The sequence below is a fragment of the Megachile rotundata genome, chromosome 5, assembly GCF_050947335.1.
Source record: "Megachile rotundata isolate GNS110a chromosome 5, iyMegRotu1, whole genome shotgun sequence".
Taxonomy (NCBI): domain Eukaryota; kingdom Metazoa; phylum Arthropoda; class Insecta; order Hymenoptera; family Megachilidae; genus Megachile; species Megachile rotundata.
The window spans coordinates 20314210-20334204 of record NC_134987.1 but is presented as its reverse complement, the minus strand read 5'-3'; the positions used below and the strand labels follow the sequence as shown (position 1 = coordinate 20334204).

General features: G+C 42.5%; 1 protein-coding gene and 1 long non-coding RNA gene across 3 annotated transcripts in view; one reads left to right on the top strand and one right to left on the bottom strand.

Annotated features, from left to right (window-relative positions):
- Positions 1-2004: 2004 nt before the first annotated feature.
- LOC143264443 (uncharacterized) overlaps positions 2005-19995 on the bottom strand; it is a 58571-nt gene continuing 40580 nt past the window's right edge. The window contains exons 1-2 of one of the 2 annotated variants that reach the window (XR_013038162.1): positions 3711-4409; positions 2005-3172 (exon numbers count right to left, since the gene is read on the bottom strand). This is a non-coding gene — a long non-coding RNA (uncharacterized LOC143264443). Of the gene's footprint in view, positions 3173-3710; positions 4410-19995 lie in introns of those variants that run through there. The other variant, XR_013038161.1, reaches the window with a different exon arrangement.
- Positions 14660-18070, top strand: LOC100878185 (uncharacterized). Its single transcript, XM_076531459.1, has 4 exons — positions 14660-15192; positions 15342-15556; positions 15868-16149; positions 16686-18070. Exons 1-4 carry the CDS (start codon positions 14759-14761, stop codon positions 17141-17143), a joined length of 1389 nt encoding a protein of 462 aa, XP_076387574.1. The 5' UTR covers positions 14660-14758; the 3' UTR covers positions 17144-18070.

The following is a 19995-nucleotide window of genomic DNA, read 5'->3' as shown; positions in this document are numbered from 1 at the left end:
TGCGGATGACAATAATCACTCGCTATAAATTTGATCGTATCGTTGATAATAAAATCCTCGTGGTGTGTACCTTTGTCGAGGTAATTTTATTACAGCGGAATTATTACCGCGAACGTGCAGCGAATAGCCTTTCTCTTCGCATAATTTCGCGAAAATGTGGCAAGATCGTTTTCCGTTCGAAAATGGCTAGTTTTCTCGTGCTTCCGATAAAAATCTATGACATTTTGGTGAGCGTTCTGTCATGCGTATATGTATACATTGCCCGCTGTAAAAAACGCTCAGATTCTCTGAAATTTTTAGCTGCCACGGCGCGTTCGCGTTCAGCGTGATATCTTCGTTTGACAAAATATAACCGGACAAAGACAAATCACCGTGAAACGGCGAATAGAAAAGGTCGAGAGAGTAAACGGCGCCAATGCTCGCCACGAATAATCGTATTACTCGGTCAACCCGTGAAAGCTGCACGCACGGTCAAATTTATTCGAGGCGCGACAACTTTCTCGTACCGAGCAGGACAGTAACAGAAAGCTCTCAAAGAAAGAAACCGACAGAGATAATTAATCCACCCGATTCTACATTTCTGCTGTATGATCGTTATTATAAAAAGTTATAATTTTATTTTCAGTTATACCGTATCCCTTTGTTTATCGACTAGAAAAAGAGTAAAATTATGGTGATTTCCCACATCGTTTACGTTTTAAAGTTTCTTTTGTCCGTCACTGTACGTATCTACCGTAATTAACCGATCAACAACCGATAACAAAAAACGAACATTTCGAACTCGACGAGCGTGCATCGTGCAAGAATCACCTGCGTGGTTCTACGAGAAAAAGGTAAGAGAAGAATGGACGGAGAGAAAGGAACGATAGAAAAAAAAGGAAGAAAAAGGAGTGAGATGCGGTGACAATGGAAGGGTGGAGAGTGACGAAGTCTGTCGCAATATCCTGTAACGAAAGCCAATAAATAAAAGGACGGCTTTGCTACGGAATTAAAACACATACATCACCTGGCTCTGGTAGGCGTCTCCGCGTTTCCGGTTCTCGTCACCTCTCGCTCCGACCGCTTCGAGCTGCGATGCGTTCCTCTCGCTCTGTCGTTCCCGATGGGCACCGATGGGCACCGACGGGCACCGTCGGGCACCGATGGGCATCGACGGCCACCGATGCCGTGGTTCGGAGCTGCGCTGCGGTCCGACCAAACTTCGAATTAATCTTGGCCGGGCACTGATTGCGAAATAATTTCGCGATCGAACCGTATACCCGACGGCTTCCGCTCGTTGCGAATCACGCAAGACGCGATGACCAGCGCGGGCGTTTTGCTAGCATCCCTCGGATACATATGTCTTTGAACGATCGATGTTTCCCCGTTGGAGGTCCGCTACGGGTAAATCTCTTGATTTACGAAGGTAATTCGTTCCACGAGAATCGATCGTTCTCGCGTTTCGCGCTACATCGGCTTCGAGTTATCGCGCCGTCGACCTATATTGTGTTTTGATAATGAATTCCCGACGGTTCGGATAGCTGTTTCCTACCGGACCGAATTACTGCCAGTGGTCAGTAATGTTTTCTTTTCTAGGAATATTTTCAGGAAAAATGTCGTTAAAACGATCACACCTTACGACTATTGATTTGCAAAATACAATTGTACAGTTTATAGATTCATCCGCGTTGAATAGGAAGCTGAACGTTGCTTTTCTCTATTGCTCCAAAATTATCAAGAAATTTCATCGTTGAATGCATAATGTAGATATTAAACAGGTTTAATATTTGAAAGATAACTTCCTTTGTCACGCTATAAATATGCTAGGGCTGATACGTTCGGATTTATTCATAGAATGCAAGGTGTACTGCCGAATCTGAATACTTCGAGTTTCAATTAAATACTTACTCATAGTTTTGTCGGTGTGCATAGTATTGCACCGAACTCAAAAGTTTCGAGATGAAATTTATTCGATATACGCCGATAATTTGCATGTATCCAAATTTTAGGTAGAAACTTCGTAGATCAGAAACTATGCGCATTGTTTATTTAACACGTATAGTACAGTGCTGCTCGAAATTTATCCACGAAGCGTACAAGTTTTTGTTCAGAAAGGGCGAGTGAATTATTAAAATAACAATGGTAATAAATCAGAACAAATACATACGAGATGGATTATATTACAAGTTGAAAATCTGGGTTATTAAAGTAACCTAAATTCATACGCGTGTACACGCGTATATCTCTACCGGTATCCGCAGATTAGATATGAGTTAGGTTTACCTAGATTCGCACAAGCACTTCGCGTATTAGCTAGGTGCAGCTAACATATGGGTTGGGTCTAGCTAGGTTTACCTAGACGTTCCATATATCCCAGACGTTCAATGTGTATCCCGAATCCGAGTCGAGGATTGATCGAACGCGACCGAGCTCCGGGTTAACCCTACTTTACGTTTTCGGGTTCTTCTGTCCTGTTCCGTGATCGATAATTGCGCGCCTTCCTCCGTGCGATGCAACAAAGCGATTAATCTGCCGTAAATAGCTGAATAATCCGAGGCAATTAACTAGATAGACGTACGCTACCGTTCAAAAGTATACGCTTACCGCAAGCCACGCCTACACGTTTCTTACAGATAATAATCAAATTTGATAAAAACGGTTCGATACTAAATTTGTTCGTTACACGTGTAGTCTGGAATTGACTCGTACGGTGGAAATATCGCGAGTCACTTTATTCGACGGATCACCGAAAAACTTTTATTCGCAGGTATCGGGCAAAGGTATTTGCTAACCCCGTTCGAGTTTACTGCCTGAAGGATTGCATCGTCCGAATTCTACTTTGGACCCAAGATGCCATTAGCGGCGAAGAGAGTATCCCGAGAGTTTCTCGCACCCTCCCTGCGATAAAGTAGGAAAAGGACGACGAGGAGACCGATGCTATTTGTCCCGTTTCCTTATTCGAGCCTTTTTGGGAAGCGAAGGGTCCGCTCGCGTCCACCTCTTTCTTGCTCACCGTTTTCGGAAGGCCACCTTTGCCTCCTGTTCCACCCTTGTTCTCGAAGAAAAGAAATTCCTTGTTCCTCGATCCCTGGGAGGATTACAACGCTGCTCGTGTATCCCTTCGACGTCTTCTTGTCGCATTCCGCCGCTGTTGTTCCACGTCCTCTAATTCCGTCACGTTTCTCTTCTTCCCCTGAAAATGAAGTTGCAAAGGGTTAAGAGCTTCGTCGTGACGCTGGAGAAATCTTTTAATACGGTTCGACGAAGTATTTAAAGAAAACTACCAAAGTTGAACAAGTTGCGTTGAAATGTAGCTGCGAAACTTGTACAATTTAAACTGGCCGCTGACCGTTTTCAAGATAACATAACACGATCGATGTACGCGCAACTTTTCGCGTTAACAATTAATTAAATAGCACCGCCCGAATACGTCGGATTCCAGACTGTGCAATTAAATCCGCTTCCATTCAAACGATTTCTATCATTCGAGCGCAGAGGAACGAGAGTAACTCGACGTTCTCGGTATTAGCCACTATTCAAAAGAATCGGGAAGGAAACGTATAAAATTATGAATCGCGTTGGTTGTTCCGCGACAGGAAGTTGGACTGGTTCGGCGAATGGAAGGCTGCGGAAACGTTTCCGCAGCTGTCAAAGGCAGAGCGAGGAAGGTAGGCAGATAACGCAGGAAGGTAGAGGAGATGTAAATGGTGTGCTTCATTAACGTGAGTTACCGTCGCATCCATTATTCCCGGTAACCTAGCTGACAAGCACGATTCCAGCTTGTCCAGGGTATTAGCACGCCGCGTTCCTTCCTGGACAGTCAAATTGGAGCGAACTGACGCCGTCGCGCCATCCTGGAAAACGTTCCTCCACGACACTCGCCTAGGATCGAATTCCCGAGATATTAACGTAAGCGTTTCGAACTATTAAGATTTTCCTTAATTTCTTCGCTCGTTCGGTCGGGAAAGACGCGTCGCCACGGTTCGCTTTTCAAAGCGGCAGCTCTTCCGAACGCGACACCTGTCTTCCGCGAACGTGACTTTGGTAACGAAGCGACGAGTTCGTGCGGCTTTTACGAAAGTAACGACCAAATCCCGCATTATTGCGCTCGAACAGAGAAGGGGTAAACGTTGCTCTCCCGTGAAAATGTCTCTCTCTAATGGGATTTCGGTATTCGCGCGTTAATTGTCACGGAAGCGCTCGTTGGGTAGCGATTATTTCTGAAGATGCCTGTTTGTAGGCGATACAATTATCGACCGATCAGTCCCTTTTATTATATTAACCTGTTCCTAGTTAAAATAAAGCAAATTCGTAAACTCCGATTTACGACGGATCCGTTGGTTTACTGTCAGAGATGCCCCAAAATCCACTTTGCGTCTATTTGCTTCGCATTTTTATCGGAGTAACATTAATCGAGTAGCCGATACAATTTTTTTTTATTTCACGCACCTATTTGTTACTTGTCCTGTGTTTGCGCGATAATATCGGAAAATTTCAAGCAAAATTATCGAAGGTAATCATCTCCGTGATGGATTTTCATCGTTAATAACGAACAAACGGTGATTCTTGAAATAGATATCATCGAGTGGAGAGTCGATTTGCATGTTAATGACGAATAACGATAATTAACGTTGGGTTTTTGGCAATTTTTCCAGTGGCTCGATGAACCAGCCGGTCGAACGGAACGAAAACAAAGAGACAGGTCCGTTAGCTACACCAACGACGAGGATGATTAACGATATAATCGCTTTTCCGAGTCGCTTGTCACACGCCTGTCATACCGTGTGATATTAATTTTCAAGTGGTCGAAATTGCGTTCTGCTCTCCAATCGATATTCAAACGATAAATCGAACTCTTTCTGCTCGTATCGTATAGAAATAATTGCTTCGTTTAAATCACTTCTTTTACGTCGTTGCGAAACAGAAACAACGCGGCAAGAAATTTTCTGTAACACGATTAATCGCGAGTTTTATGCCGTGCTCGACGTTGTAATAGTACCAAACAATGTTTTACAGCGTACACGCTATTTTATAAACAAAATTGGATCGGTAAAACAATTTGCGTGTGCTATTTACAGTTCAATTTTGTATGGGTTTCGCGATCGCTCTCAAATCTGTAATATCGATGTTTCAAAATTCTTTTACGTTTTGAAATTGATACGCGAACGAACGAGTGTTTTAATTACGCGTAAGAAAATTGCTGACGTAACGCTACCATATCATTTTGCTTAAACGAAAGGCGAACTGAATAGCAACGGTAGCTAAATGAATAGCAAAATTGAAGGGGCAATAATTCTGCTACACACGCGGATGAGCTAAACGAGGAGATAATGGCTCTGCTTCAGTTTCGCTGCGAGTTTCTCCCAAATTAATGAGAGTTGACTTTCGTAATCAACGAACGAAAGCTCTGTACGGAAAATGCATACCTTACGATGTAATAGAAACGATGACTATGATCGTTACCCGAAATTAACGTACGCTACCTTTCAAAAGTCTCAGGGTACTTGTCCCATTAGATAAGAATTTGTAACGAGATAACGAATATCGAATTACGCTGTGAGAGTAAACGTGTTTGCAAATACGCTATTCGATAGTTGAGATAGATGTCGATTTCGAGCGTCGCGAAACACTTTTTAATAATTTCCTATAAACATGCATTGAGAAAGTTGGAAAAATCATTTGTTAAAGTTTTACGCGTCGAAGGGACCATAAATTCCGCTATTTTCTTCTTCAGTAAGTGTTCCAAGAGTCTTGAATAGCATCACATGTTGATGTATGGAATAAGCGAGGATAAAACATTCCTCTCGGTCGGTAGACGCAATAACAAATGGAAGTTGGAGAGTGGAATCTCCATGGTACAGGCTGATTCGTAGGCGGCGACCGAGTTCGCTATATCTACTTCGATTTCCAACTATTCGCAGAAATTCACCGTCAGCGTGTTGGCACAGCTCCGGGGAATACTAATCAAGTTTTCAGGTGGTTCGTAATGGCAGGGACGAGGGACGAGAAATTAATTCCAATCCCAATTAATATCTCCGGAATTGCTTAACAATTTCGAAATTCCAATATGACGAGCGTCTCCTTTGTTTGTCGGTGCGCGACGTTCTATTGCCTGTCTTTTTCCCTATTCCGGTCGACGTTTTGGCTTTTAGGGGAAAACAGGCTGACCGCAAAATTAGAATTTGTCTCGGGCATACGATGTCGCCATTGCGAACGATACTTTTTCATTTATATGTAAACTGGATGGATCGTGAAGCCCAGTCTTCGAATTCAGTAGCAATTGCAGTACCGTAACGCGGATGAATCGCGTTGAATTTATGAAAGATCGAAAAATTACAACGAATACGACGAAAGGGATTAGAGATTTAAACAGCTATTTTGTTCGGAGATCGTTGTCTCGTAACCATCCGTACAGAAAAATACAAATTGGCTGGCAGCTTTTGAAAAAGTAAGCGTACCTCGTTCCTCTTAATAAATACCATAAATCTCTAGTCTTGAAATACCCTGTTTGACACTGTGTACACGTAGAAGAGTCGGCAAAGTGAAACACGGGTGTAGAAAATACGAAAGGTATACAGACTGTACACACATAGCCGTACGGTGACTGGCGTTTGGGTATAAAGGATCGAACACGCGAGGAAAAATATGGGTTACGTTAAAAACGCGGATATTCGTATTCACAAAGTCCGTTTCGCTTATTCGTATCGAAAACCCTAGGCACGTACCGCAACTGTAATAGAAATTGACGTAGATGCGCGGCGTATGCGTAGCGGGACTCGCATACGATCCGAACAGACTAATTACGCGTATATCGAGTAACGAGACAAACTCGTTTATCGACTCGAATTACAGGGAAATTCTAAATTAACGGGACGAGCTCGTCGAGGCGGTCTTCTCTGAATGCCTTCGCTCGACGATCGAGCAGTTCGTCGATCCGCGACGATTAAAGCGGCAAAAAATCACGAAAAAGCCACCCTCGAGTTTCGTTCACTTGCACAACCGTTAATAAAACCTTATTAATTAACGCGGAAACGTCGATCTATTCCTGAAGTTATGTCCCGAAGACAGCATGTCTCCGCTAAGATATCATATTTTATATCGCGAATATTTGTTTTTGAAATACCAGATATTCTAACCGAGATGTCCAATTAAAAGCTGGGAAACGAATATTCCCAGTTATTAAGAGAAATTGAAATTTCTGCGAAAAGCGTGATAGGTCCTTTCGATGCGATCGATTGAAGATCAACAATTTGGAGAGTAGAAGGTCGAGGCATGTTAAGCAAGTAAAGCCGAAGAAATATGAAAAGCTAACGAACGCTAAAAGCTATTTATTTTCGTCATCGTTTGCACGAAATTAAATAAATGGCCCGACAAAAGGGAACATCGAACATTCCGGAGTTATATCGTGGATCAAAATCCGAGCCATCGAACGGTCGATTCGTTTGACAATTTTCGGCTGACGAGCACGCGAATTTCACGGCTGCCAATTATTTGACGCTTTCCTCGAGAACGCGGCTTCGAATACGATCATCGTTGCCCGTCGACCTTTCGTTACTACTACACGTACAATTTTTCCAACGAGGAAATATCGACGGCTTAAAGGCAATTGAATTCTGACGCGAATCGAGCAATGCAAAATTTAGCGAATTTACCCGCATAACTTTGTAAAAGTGAGCGCGTAGTCAGAAGTTGAAGGCAATGTCGGCGTTGACGAGTCGAAAGTTGAACACGACGTTGAACTCGTGTACTTTTTCGAATCGCGAGCAGTCGATCTTATTAAGTCGAATTTAATAGCCAAGTTCCAACGAAAATCGTAGTCGAAGTTGTAGTTTCGAAATAACGAGTCGAGGATGAAGTTAAAGTTTGGAAGTCATAACTCGTTGAAATAAAAGTTTCGAACTGACGAGTTGAAAAAGCGAATCTATGAAAGGGTAAAATAGAGGTCAAAGATGCGAAGCGAAACCGTAAGTCGCAAAATCGAAGATAGAAGCGGAGGTCGCAAAAAGGGGTTGCGAATCCAAAGCACGGCACAGTGACATACTCGAAACGCGAAATTCGGGTCGAGTAGGAGAAACCCGTGATTTATCAAACACCCGGTAGAGGGTGGATAAGGGGAGTGGGAGAAGGAGAGGCAGAGGGTAGACGGGCTTTTCTCTTTAAAGCCCGCAGGCAGTAGTCGTGGAACGGGACGAAGGGAGCAGAGAATCACCCCTATCTTTTCGCGTGCCTCCCACGACCAGCTCATTTATCAAGCTGGCTTCCATTAATACCCGACAAAATAGTACAGGGACGCGCGACATCCCATAGAAGTCATGCCTGTCCGCCGACTACACTTCCACGGGTTTCACATCTCGCATTATATTGTATCTAGTCTCTACTAGCACGCGCCACGCTCTCGAATACTACGGATCACAGACCAGAATCCCCTGGAGCGCGCACTCCGTGACCCGATTAACGATTCCTCCGTATTCCTCCAGCTGCCACGACTTTTCGTTTTCCTTCGTCCGAGCCAAACAGTCGGGAAACGACAATTTCCGAAATCTGCGAAACATCGAATCGTCGAGTAAGGTGTTTTGCTGTCGAGAACCATTCCATCGAGATCGTGCGCCGTCCGATCGAAACTTTCTTACCGATCCCTCCTTACAAAGGCTTCGGAAGTTGTTGCGTTCCGAGGATGCTCGCGAAACTCGGAAGACTTAATAATTTTAATAAACGGCAGCTTTGAGACTTTCACGGTTGGTCGGCTGCAATTAACGCTGTCCGAGACCGCTTTGGAGCTATAAGCCGGATCCTTTCAGAAGAGTTTCGATACTCGTTGCGTTCTTTCAACTTACTACCTTCTATCGAAATATTGGAACGCTCTTACACGACGTTATAATGTTTGTCCATTTTTTTTATCTTTGCACATCCTTTATTATCGAAGTATTCCTCGATAAAGCAGTCTGGAAGATGGTTTAACTTCGCGGCGGAAGAATTGAAACGAGAATGTTGGAGGAAAATTCTTGACTCCTGATACGGTATTCATCCCAGAATTCAGGGCTAAGAAACGGCGCTATATTTTACACCGGTCGAGCAGGCTGCTGAATGAAAAAGCACCATAAAGTGAATCAGAATGATAGAAAAATAAATTGGCCCGCGTATCGTAAGAAAGTCGTTTGACTTTTATGGGTACAATATGTAATGTACAGCTCTGCTGCTTCCAACACCATTATACGTTGCTTCAAAGTCGTAAAGTAACATTAACGCGTTATTCGTCATGTTCTCCTCGTAAAAACAGAAGAAATCATTCTAGCCACGACATAACTGGTTGTTAATGATCGAACCATAATTCGTACGACGTTTTATTAAATTTTCCGTCGTGTTCGCGCTTTCGAATGAAGTACTCGAATAAAAATGACGATAACGCAGAAAGCGTGTACGCGACCGTCTCGGAAAGTCGAACCATTATGTTGTCCACGAGTTTATTAGTTGCGCCAAGAAACGAAAACGATAGAAAGGAATCATAATAAATTCCGTTCACTTTTCGACGTTTACGTAAAATTTACCGAAACAGGAATTCGCTCCGAAATTCAGGGATACGCGTTTAATTATGGAATATCCTGGGTGAATGTAAGGCTTCGATAATTATAAATTGATTAAGTTCGTGCGTTAACGAGTATCGAACATGATCTCCTCAACTTTTGTTTTAAGGTTGAATATTCGATTACAGAATACTATAGTCACATTGATAAATTCGTATTACGAAACTATCGAAATACTATTCGATGTATAAAATTCTTGTTCACTCGATATAAAAAATTTCGAGACAGATTTTTCAAAAGAGATTCATGGAACCACGAGGAACGTATTAGATTCGATCGGTGACGGACAGAAGCGCGATCACGCGCTCGCTTTTTCATGTTATCCACAGATCCCGCGCGATTTAGTCGAAGTCACGGGGGATTTGCTTGCGCGAAAGCTGCTCTACGTGATTTCCATTAAAAGACGTGGGTCGTTCTCCTCGACCGGCGACCGTTCGGTATCGTGTCTTATAATCGTCAACGGAAGATCGGGAAACTTTCGAAAGCGTCTTAACCGAGACCGCGAAGGTTTTCCAGAGCGCCGTGATTTATCGTGAAAGTTAGTCGAACGAAGGCGACCGGGAACCTCGAAAGATCTTATTCCCGGTAAATCGACTTTGCGATTAATTCTTAACTTGTTACCGGAAAGACGAGTTAATTCCAGCGAACGACACCAGGAACTTAATAACGCATTTATTGAAAGGCTCTTGCCTTTAATTTTATCGTCCGGGACGAAGACTCCTGCTACTAGCTTTCTGTTATTATGTCATTCTAGTTAACGAGTTCCAGTTCGATAATTATTTTCATTAACGTTCGATCCTTCATTACGAAATTTCATCTGAATTTTCATTATGTCGATATAACTGAACGTGACATCGAATTTAGTTAAATTAACATGTATTCTCAAAAGTTGCAGCAATTATTGAAATTAAATCGAAATTCTATTCGGCGTTAATTAAGCTGTATTTAATCGCTTTTAATAAAGTGCATCGAAATAATTCTATGACGTTCAAAATATACGCGACCGCGAGATACCGAATCAGGAGGAAGTTAGAAATCGTTCGATACAGAATTGGTCGCTGCACTTTATATGTAGATATTGTTTTACGCGCAAGCTGTTCCGATCTTCGGAACTGGGAGATCGCTTCATTGCCAAGGAGGCACAGGTTCACTCTCGACGGTACTCGTTCATCGGAAGACGATAAAAAACCAAGTTTCCGGCGAAGGATTTTCAGACACAAGAATTGTATTTTCAACATGAATTTCGGGAAGTCGATGGCGTTCCCGTTGGGAGAAAGACGTCGTAACAACCATCCTAACTTCTCTCGCTCATCGCGTATTCTAGTCAGCAGTTTCGGAAGAGCGAGTAACGTCCGATCCCATCCGAAGCCGTGAAACTGGGTCAACATTCTCGCCAATCTGCGAAAAGAACGAAATACGTCCCACAAGAAACGACCACCTCTGTCTTCCTGAACGAGACGGAACCAGATGACCGACTTTGACCGCCGATTCGAAACTTGGATATTTTTGATCCTTTTCTGAAATCCCGCCACGAAACTCTCGCTCGTTGTTGCAGGGAGTAGCTGCTTCTGGTTCCATGCAGCTTTCAGTTTTCTTCAATTTTTCACGAGATCACAAAGAACAGTTTCCGAACTCGCGTCCTCTAAAAAATGCTGCCACTGTGCTGCCGTTTAAATTATGAAAATTTGATGTCGTTAGCGCTCAGGTTTCACGATCATAATATTTAATACGTTCGGAAGTCGATTTCGACGGCTAACAAATTTTCGATCTAAGAGAACGCGACGTCCCTTTGAATTCAATATTTTTCAAGCTCGCTGGAAACGGCGGCAGTATTTTATGAAAAATGTCCCTCGGAAATGGACGTAACATAAGTCGGTACACAGCGGCAAAATCGAGTCAACGACCGTCGAACACAATCGAGAAGGGAAGCGAGGCGCAGCTGACACGGTTTCTCGAGTGTTTGACGGGAATAAAAAAAAAAGGAAAAGAGAAAACCGATAACGTATGAACGGTCGCCGCGATAGCGAAATCCATTTGACGATTGGAAGCATCCGCGCACCTTTGATCCATCTCGAAACGATGAACCATAATGGAGAGTGCAGCATTTTCGTCGAATGCGAGCTCGTAGGAACCGTGCACCTAAGAATTCCGCCGGAAGCTGTCGGTCCGAAAGAACAGTACTCCGTTTAGAAAGTATTCCATTTAACCTACCCTTGCGCCAATGCACGTTCTTCTTCTGGAAAGATTTTGAGCTGCCGTAATCCTTCGGGAACAGCCAGGTTAAAATTCCACTTTCGAGGATGCAAACGCGACAGGTATCATCGTAATGGTCCGAGGATTAGTTGAAGACAAAAGTGATAGAGGCTTTTCGCGTTATTCGTGCCGTCGTGATTAATTTCAGTTCAAAAACGAGCGGTCGCCACGCGACATTTTGACGTCGACGAAAGTGGACTTCCAGGATTACGGCGTAACGAAAAATGGGGAATGTCACGAAACGTGGGACGCGTCCTTATGCGAACTATTTTCCTGTCGTTAGGAGAATTTCGAAATTAATGGGCTGCAACGAGGCCGAAGAAGGGTGCACGATTCGAGACAATTCCGAGCTGGGGTTCGGTTGATAGGTTTGCGAGAGGAAGGGAATAAAGCGTGTGTCGTACAGCTCCCGGCAACAATGCTGAAATCCATTTGGGAGATGACGCGCGCGGGTAAAGTCGCTAGAACAGGCACGAGTTATTGAAAGCTTTTGTACCTTTGATTCCCTTCGAGCTGTGATGCGATAAACCATCGACGGGGAAAAAGTTCATTCTTCGATGCTAGGGGGATGTTTGTTCGTCAACAGCCGGCAGGCATCTGATACTCGCTCGTTTTCGTATCTTACGACTTCCTTCCGCGCGAACTGGTCACGATATTAAATTTAATCATCGAATTGTACGTTCGTCAACGATACACTATCATATTTTACGCGACGAGCGTTTTAACGATATGGGAGAACTCGAGAAGATAAAAATATGCAGTCTATTTTCAGCCATAGTTATTATATTTACGTTTCGGTAGGTCGAAGGAAAAATTAAGAAATAACACGGAGAAATTCAATCCGAAGGATGACTTTCCATTGTGCGCATGACATTCCCAAATGTGAATATTTCGCGAACGACGATTATAGCAGCGGACAATCGATATAACGAAATAACTAAACGCTTTTCAATTTAGAAAGCGCCCTGTCCTTTCGGAGACATTTTATAGGAGTCACGTGTAGCGAAAGGATTAAGAGCAACGTCAAGAAACAAAGAGGAGGAAGAAAAAGGTGAAGGAGAAGTTTGCGGGACATTATTATAAATGCACGGGGGACAAGGATATTCGAGAGAACAGTATTATGCACGACCAACCACCCTGGTACGCATTGCATAATCGTGTCTACGTTCGCGTGGGAATATGCGTATAAATATCAGAAGTACGTCACGTGTGACCGAATATATGCGTATGCCGGTGCTTTCAGTCAACTGAAAAGTTTCCGCTGGATTGGTAACGGTGTACTATGTAGAGAATATGTAAATATCAACGGTAACGTGACTTTGCAAGTAAACAGTAACACCAACAAATATCGAGGGGAGAATAAAACTCGAAAGTCCTCGTGAATCAAGTATCGCGAACGCGTTTGATCTCTTTTTCAAAGGTAACGTGTACAAAATGTCCTGTAATATAAGATCTCCTTCAGGAGTTGAATAACCGTTTCAAAACGATAAAACACGTTAATATACATGTACCTTTTACTCGACGTAGCGTCCCGCGTTGAGTACCGCGCGAAGTTTGTACGTTTTCTTTCTCTCGAAGGCTCTACCGCGACGCTAAGCTAAAATTATAACGAGCAAAAGTTCTCGATGGGTAATTTGCGTAGATGTGTATGTAGCAACCGTCTCCTGGAGAAATGTTTCTCATAAAATGCAGATCGACCATTTTTAAATCGGAAAGGTAGCATTTACAAAAGAGCTCGGTGAAGAGGGAATAGAACAGGAAGCGAGTGCGTTTGAGATACACGAAAGAGGTTGAATCGCCGCATCGTATCGATCTGCGCAGCGATACGTTTCCGAAGAAAATTACATCCAGACTGCGGATCCGTGGTTTGCGCGTCACCGAGACGATTCCAGGCGGAAATTTTCGAACGCGCCTCGACTCTAATCCGTTTTAAAGGATCTCCGCGCCAATGTACCGAGCATTGACTTTCAAATCGACCGATAGAATTTCGTACAGAGAGGGAATGCTTTCCGTAAACACGACCTCCCTTTTCTTCGTGGTATTTCGAAACTTTTTAAATATCTCGACAGTCGAACCAAGATCGCGAGCGCGAGAATGATCGCGAGTACGCGAGAATGGAAAGGTCGGATGGAAATGGGAAATGGATGGCTTAAAGAACACGACAAAATAGGAAAGCTTCGAAACGAACCATAAATTGTGTTCCGTTCTAGTTTCGTTTAATCTTCCGCTTGAAAATTATTCAGCGAATCGAACAGCTGAGGAATTACACGAAAACTACAATTTATACCTACAGTTCGCCGATCTAATAACGGATACGAAGTTAATGGATATTTTTACGTGGTCCCTGATGGAAGTTTCAAGTAGGCGAACGCTTTCGTATCGCAAGTTTCGGTTGCTGCCAGTTCGAATAAATAATATCGAGTATTGTTCGGGACTTTCGCGTTTCACGATTGACTCGCAAATCAGAGGAGGAGGTCGTTCGTCGCGACACTCGTCGATATTCGAAAGCAATTAAAGTTCTCCTGCTTTCAGGCTTTTTGTCCGGTTGCTCTTTGCGTCTGGCTTTCTTCCTCGCGGCTTTCTCCCCTTACTTATCGGCTGGCTTTGCGAACAGCCCGCTTTAAAGCAGCTTTTACCCTTCGACTAATTCACTCTATTGTGACAAGGCATATTCAAGAAGTCTTCGTTTATGCACCACTCTTTTTCCAACGTCTACGTTTTGATCGAGGTGTACTTAATCTAATACGCATCGACCTTTCTCGCATCCCTCTATTCTTCGCTAACTGCCTCTCTATTTAGATCTTTGCATTGAAATCGACTTCAACGTCGCGAAACTGCCAACAAAGCTATCGATTCTGTCAAGTGTTCGATCGTAATCGCCCTGAAAATGCAACGTGTCCGGTGGTTCATTGTGAATCGGCTTTTATGCGAGCGTCGTTTCGAAAATGATGTATGATCAACACAAAATAGAGTACTCGAAAATAATGGAGACAATATTTTACGCGTTCCTGTATTTCTGCGTTTTCCACGAAGCGTGCTCGATGGAACGAGCGACGTTTTCAATTTTGACGACGACACAGATCGGCGAAAGTACAACGGGAAAGGACGAGGAGGAAATCGGAACTGTGCCTCTGACGGAACAGGTTATAGATCCTAATATAAGAACAACTAATGTGCCCGACGTAGAAGAACCGAGCGACGACTGGGACGCTGAATGGGACAAGAACAAAGTGATTCGAGACGTTGCCTATTATATTAGAGCGCACAAGTTTCAAGACTACGATCGTAGGTACTACAAGAGACCCGAAGACTCGCAAAGCAGGTTTTACGAAGAATTCCCGAAACCTCCTTTGAGGTCCTTGCACTGGGAAGTGCGCAAGTATCGCTTCACAAATCCTACTTTTATTATTTGTTAACAATTCTGGGTCAATCGTGCCTGTTCGATTCATTCTAGTTGCTAGAATAGAAAGTCAAATACTTGAAAAAAGTTGCATATATAAGAGATAACTGTTTTTCAATTATGCGTAGATACTGTGACTCGAGTTTCGTCGAGTGTCTAAAATATCTCGAAGGTGTGATTAAAGAGACTGCCTTCAGGCGAGAAGACGACACTGTCACGATCATGAAAGAACAAAAGTGGAACCTTGCGGACAATACCAAGCAGATCCAAGCCGCTCAAAGGGACTGTCAGGCGGCTCAGAAGCGTGACGAACTAACCGTGCTTCCCTTCCAAGGTCCAATAGGCAAGTACCAATGGTCCCCTCGGGACCTTTCCAATCAAAAAAGAAAGCTAATGATCGATAGCCCGAGGAAAGACACTATGGAAGAAACTTTTCATTTGTCGACCATGCTTAACTGGATTCCCCAGTACTTCATTCGTCCTGTTCATATTTGAACAAAAAATGAAACGCTCGACAAACACGTTCTTCGATGCTTATAATTTCCTTTCATTTTGTTTGGCTTCGGACTTGGCGTAATTCGTACGTTGTTTCGCGCTCGAAGGACTTTGTTTAACGTGTAACGCGAAATATTAGATAATTGTATCGTAACTTAGAACGATTCCAGTGGCGGACCACCGTGAGTTATTACATGTGTTGGTACACGATGCTCGGAGTTCCAGAGTTAAGCATCTTCGGCGAGGACTGTGACAACTATGCCAACTGTCAGGTGGAACAGGAAGGCGGAAACGGTGATCCGCGAGCCGATGATACGAGTCCATATGCCTGTGCCCTTTATAGTTTCTGTCCGGATCACTGTTGTCCCATGAAACACATCCGGGATATGACAGATTGCTATCAATCGCCGCTCAATCCTTGTTACGCCGCGAATCCACCGGGTGCGTGCAAATCATCTTACGTTCCCGTGTCATAAGAGGATTGCTTTGAAATCCGAAACTCGACGCGCCAGATAATTTCGTGCGAGTTATTAGGTCGTTCCTTTCCGGCAAAAGACGTTATCGCCGTGTATAATGTTCTCGCTGAAACGTTTATGGCTAAGTATATTAGCTAACGATTCGTTGGCACGAGTTAAGACTACAATATGGAATCGAATCGTTCAATTCCGTGGCAATTTGCCGAGTTTAGTTAAATGCCAAATTTATGCGGCACGATTGAATCTACCTAACGCTCGATCAATTTACATTTATTCCGCTATTAATTTATTGCCAAGCGAATTCATTTCGTGTTTTCGACACGCGTTGATCGCATTCCGAAAACTTTTTTCTTCGTTTGCGACGCTAAAGCTTTTACACGGGAAATCGCCATACCGGTATATTTGCTCGGAATTAAACAAAACAATACAACTAGTTCCACGTTCGATCCAAGTTCCACTTATTTGCATCCTGATCAATTTAGTTTACCTTGTTCGTAGCAGAGCACAGAACGTGCACATTGAACAGGCAAGAAAATCAGGATTTCTTCAGCTTGGTAGGAAACCAGATAAACATCAGCTGTAACTGTCTCGAATCTGGCTACGAATGGTCCTCGAGATTTGGACTCTGCGTGGACGTGAACGAGTGCATCAGAGGAGAGCACGGTTGCTCCACAGACGACGGAGAAACGTGCATGAATATGCCAGGTGGCTACGAATGTGTCTGCAAAATCGGCTACATTTACGATTCGGAGCGAAGAGAGTGCATTTTTAGCTCCGCCGTTCATGAAATATTGGCTGGCGAGAAAGGCGAGACGAACGACTCGGAAACGAAGAGTATCCTGGAGACGATCGTTAAAGCCATTACGAGATCGAGTGACAGTTGTTTGAAAATCGATTATTTCGTCCTTTCTGCTTCCACGTTCCTGCATTTTGTAGCGGTAGCAAAAATATTGCGATGATCGCGACAATAGCTTTTAATTCGAATGTTATATACGATCGTAAAAGGTTCGAATTTTTACGAGTTTGCGCGTTTTCTGGGGTTACCTTTTTTCAGTGAACCGCATTATCGTTAGTCAGGAAGCGGCGAATGTCTCGGGAAATAGAATGTACAGTGAAATTTGTATCCGTAACAATTCAAATTTTAATCTTACCGTGTAATAGCGCGATTCCATGTGTTTCGTACGTTAAAGAGAGTGCCTTCTGTGGACGGTTATTTGCCTAGTCAAGGGAAACGCGACGCTTTCTCGTGGTATTTAGCATAATAGGCGCAGATGGGAATACTGAAACAGTAAATAGAAACCTTTAACGCGTCCAGTTTTACGCGAATTCGAGGTAAACGCCAGTTCCTCCGCCGGTATTTCAATAAATGCAGTTCTATCGTACAGTTGTAACAAAATATGCTTCTCTTCCTGTAAACTTTCCGCTATTTGAATGGTAACAGACTTCTCCGGTGTTAAAATAACAAGCAAAACGAACAAAATAACAGGCTCGGAACTTTACAGGAGTTCAACCGATCTAATAAACCTTGATTTTTCCGGCAACGAAGTCATATTTCGAATACTGGATCGATGTAAATTATTAGAAAAGCGTTATAAATAATGATCTCGTTAATTTTGCATTACAGTGCACACGACAATTGCTACTTAATTTTAACTTGATCTTAAAATGTTATTATTAATCCCTCGTTATTTTATTCTGGAAAGACGAATTGTGTATTAAAATATATAACCATATATGCGACAATAAAGAAGTTGTCTAACAATTTCAGAAATCTCCTTTAAAAATAGAAGCTCCCATCTATCGTCAGTTTTGCTCGAGTTTTTTCGCGAAGAAATTCTTAAACTCATTAAAAATTAGTTCCCTCGTGTTACACGCGTATGTGTAAAAAAAACGATTCAATCAATGTAAATTACTTTTGCCGAGCTTCCAAAATACTTATTTCCAGGTTTAATCCCGTAAAGGTTGTTTGCGCGTCATTAAAAAGTTTAATTGCTTCGTTGGTTTACGGTCTCGAAATAAAATGTAACTAAAAATATAATTAACGCTAAAATTAAAAGCAACTACGTTCAAATTAAAATAGAAGCGACTATACAGGAATTTCTTGGCAAAATATCGAACGCTTTCGAAACCAGTTCCTTCGGATTTCAATCAATTTGTTAGACATCGGATAGAAAACAGTTGTTACGTGAGTAGTTGAACTACACTTTCGAACCGATCCGTAAGCAGTTACGTCTACGTAATCGAATCGTGCAACGAAAATGCGTTGTTAATTTAATCCTGTTCGTTAAATTGAAAATGCAACGTGCTTTTTCGACACGGCGTTTTGTTCCAGCGTGACAACCATCGAATTAATAATTCATTGATATCTTCTTGCCAAACAGCTATACTTAACTCCATTTGAAATTCTAATTACTCGAGTAGTTTTCTTTTTACTGGTTGCAACATTGTTGCAACTTTTTATACGTCGCCTGTTTTTATCTGTTACCCATCAACCCGATTTGCACAAACTCGAGTCATTGCGTGATCAGTGTCGGTTACACGGTTCCATTTTTTACTCTTAAAGCACCACTTCTTGCAATATGCTTTACCATTTTTATAAAATCATCTATAATTCTCGTCGGAATACGAGAAGTGGACCATTGATTCGCCAGATTTTAAATTTTCGATGAGCAAACGAGTCTTTGAGCTCTGACTTTCCACTTTACAGTAATTCGCTTTGACGTTTTCCATGTTTATCAGAAAAAACACCCAATCAGTGTAGTTTCAATGCAGTTAAAATCATTTTTCTTCGGTAAAACCTTTTCGTAGAAAGAATATTTATTCGTTAATTTACCAACAAATTGATTGTACTGCGAATACCATTCCGATTGAATTTATCTTACAGTCTCAATCGATGTACGCTATCAGGAAAATTTATAACTCGATATCGAAAACACATTGCAATTAAAAAATATATATTCGTACAGTTCGTTGAACAGTACGTAACAGATTTGCATCGTTCCCTATTCCGTTCTGTCGCGTTATTTTCTCCGTTACATCGGTCGCGCGATAATTTCCGGTCACAATGAAACGATTATTAATTTACAGTAATTAACTCGCTCCTCGTTCTATCGAATAACATAATTATTTTCCACGAGTCTGCTTGCCGACGAACCGTGTCCACAGAAACGTCGATCGTTTTTCCTGTTGTTATACTTCCGTGCTGTCATGCGTAACACAATTATCGAATTATACACTGCGTGGTTGCAATCATTGTATAGCGGGACATGGTCGATGATTCTTCGCGCAAAAACTGACCGAAAATATACAACGCAACGTGCTGCACTTTGTTTCGGAGATTATTCATTTTGAAAAGTGGACAGCGTATCGCGCGTACGTCCGTGAGTTATCTGTGCAATAACGCATATAAACTAACATGTATTTTTCTTCCTTAGAGTACGACTTTTTCACGTTTCTCGTTTTTGTTCGTGTCAACCGTCGCGCGTGTTTCGCAACGTTAAAGATGACATTACTTGTTCTTCGATAATCATGTTTTATTTGCAACGACGGAAAGACGTAATTGACAACTAAAGGAAACGTTAATAAAGGAAATTGTCTTTCGAACAAAGCTAACTTTCGTAATCTCGATAGCATTGATTATTATTTGAAGTTGCGAATCACGTTTAATTTTCAAGTTTCAAGGGTTTTCCGTGGTCCGTTGTTCGTTTCAACAAAGATTTCCTAATTTTGTTCGGTTTAAATTCGCGCAGCGGGGTTCTATTAAGTAGCAATCGATATCGACTCCGGTCCACATCGGAATTGCAAATTCTGA

What these genes read in the sequence shown, in the direction of transcription:
- LOC100878185 (XM_076531459.1), top strand. Translation starts at nt 14,759, where the DNA reads ATGATGTATGATCAACACAAAATAGAGTACTCGAAAATAATGGAGACA. An exon ending in TTGCACTGGGAAGTGCGCAA is followed by an intron (nt 15,193 to 15,341) that starts GTATCGCTTCAC and finishes AATTATGCGTAG; the next exon opens with ATACTGTGACTCGAGTTTCG. An exon ending in TTACGCCGCGAATCCACCGG is followed by an intron (nt 16,150 to 16,685) that starts GTGCGTGCAAAT and finishes TGTTCGTAGCAG; the next exon opens with AGCACAGAACGTGCACATTG.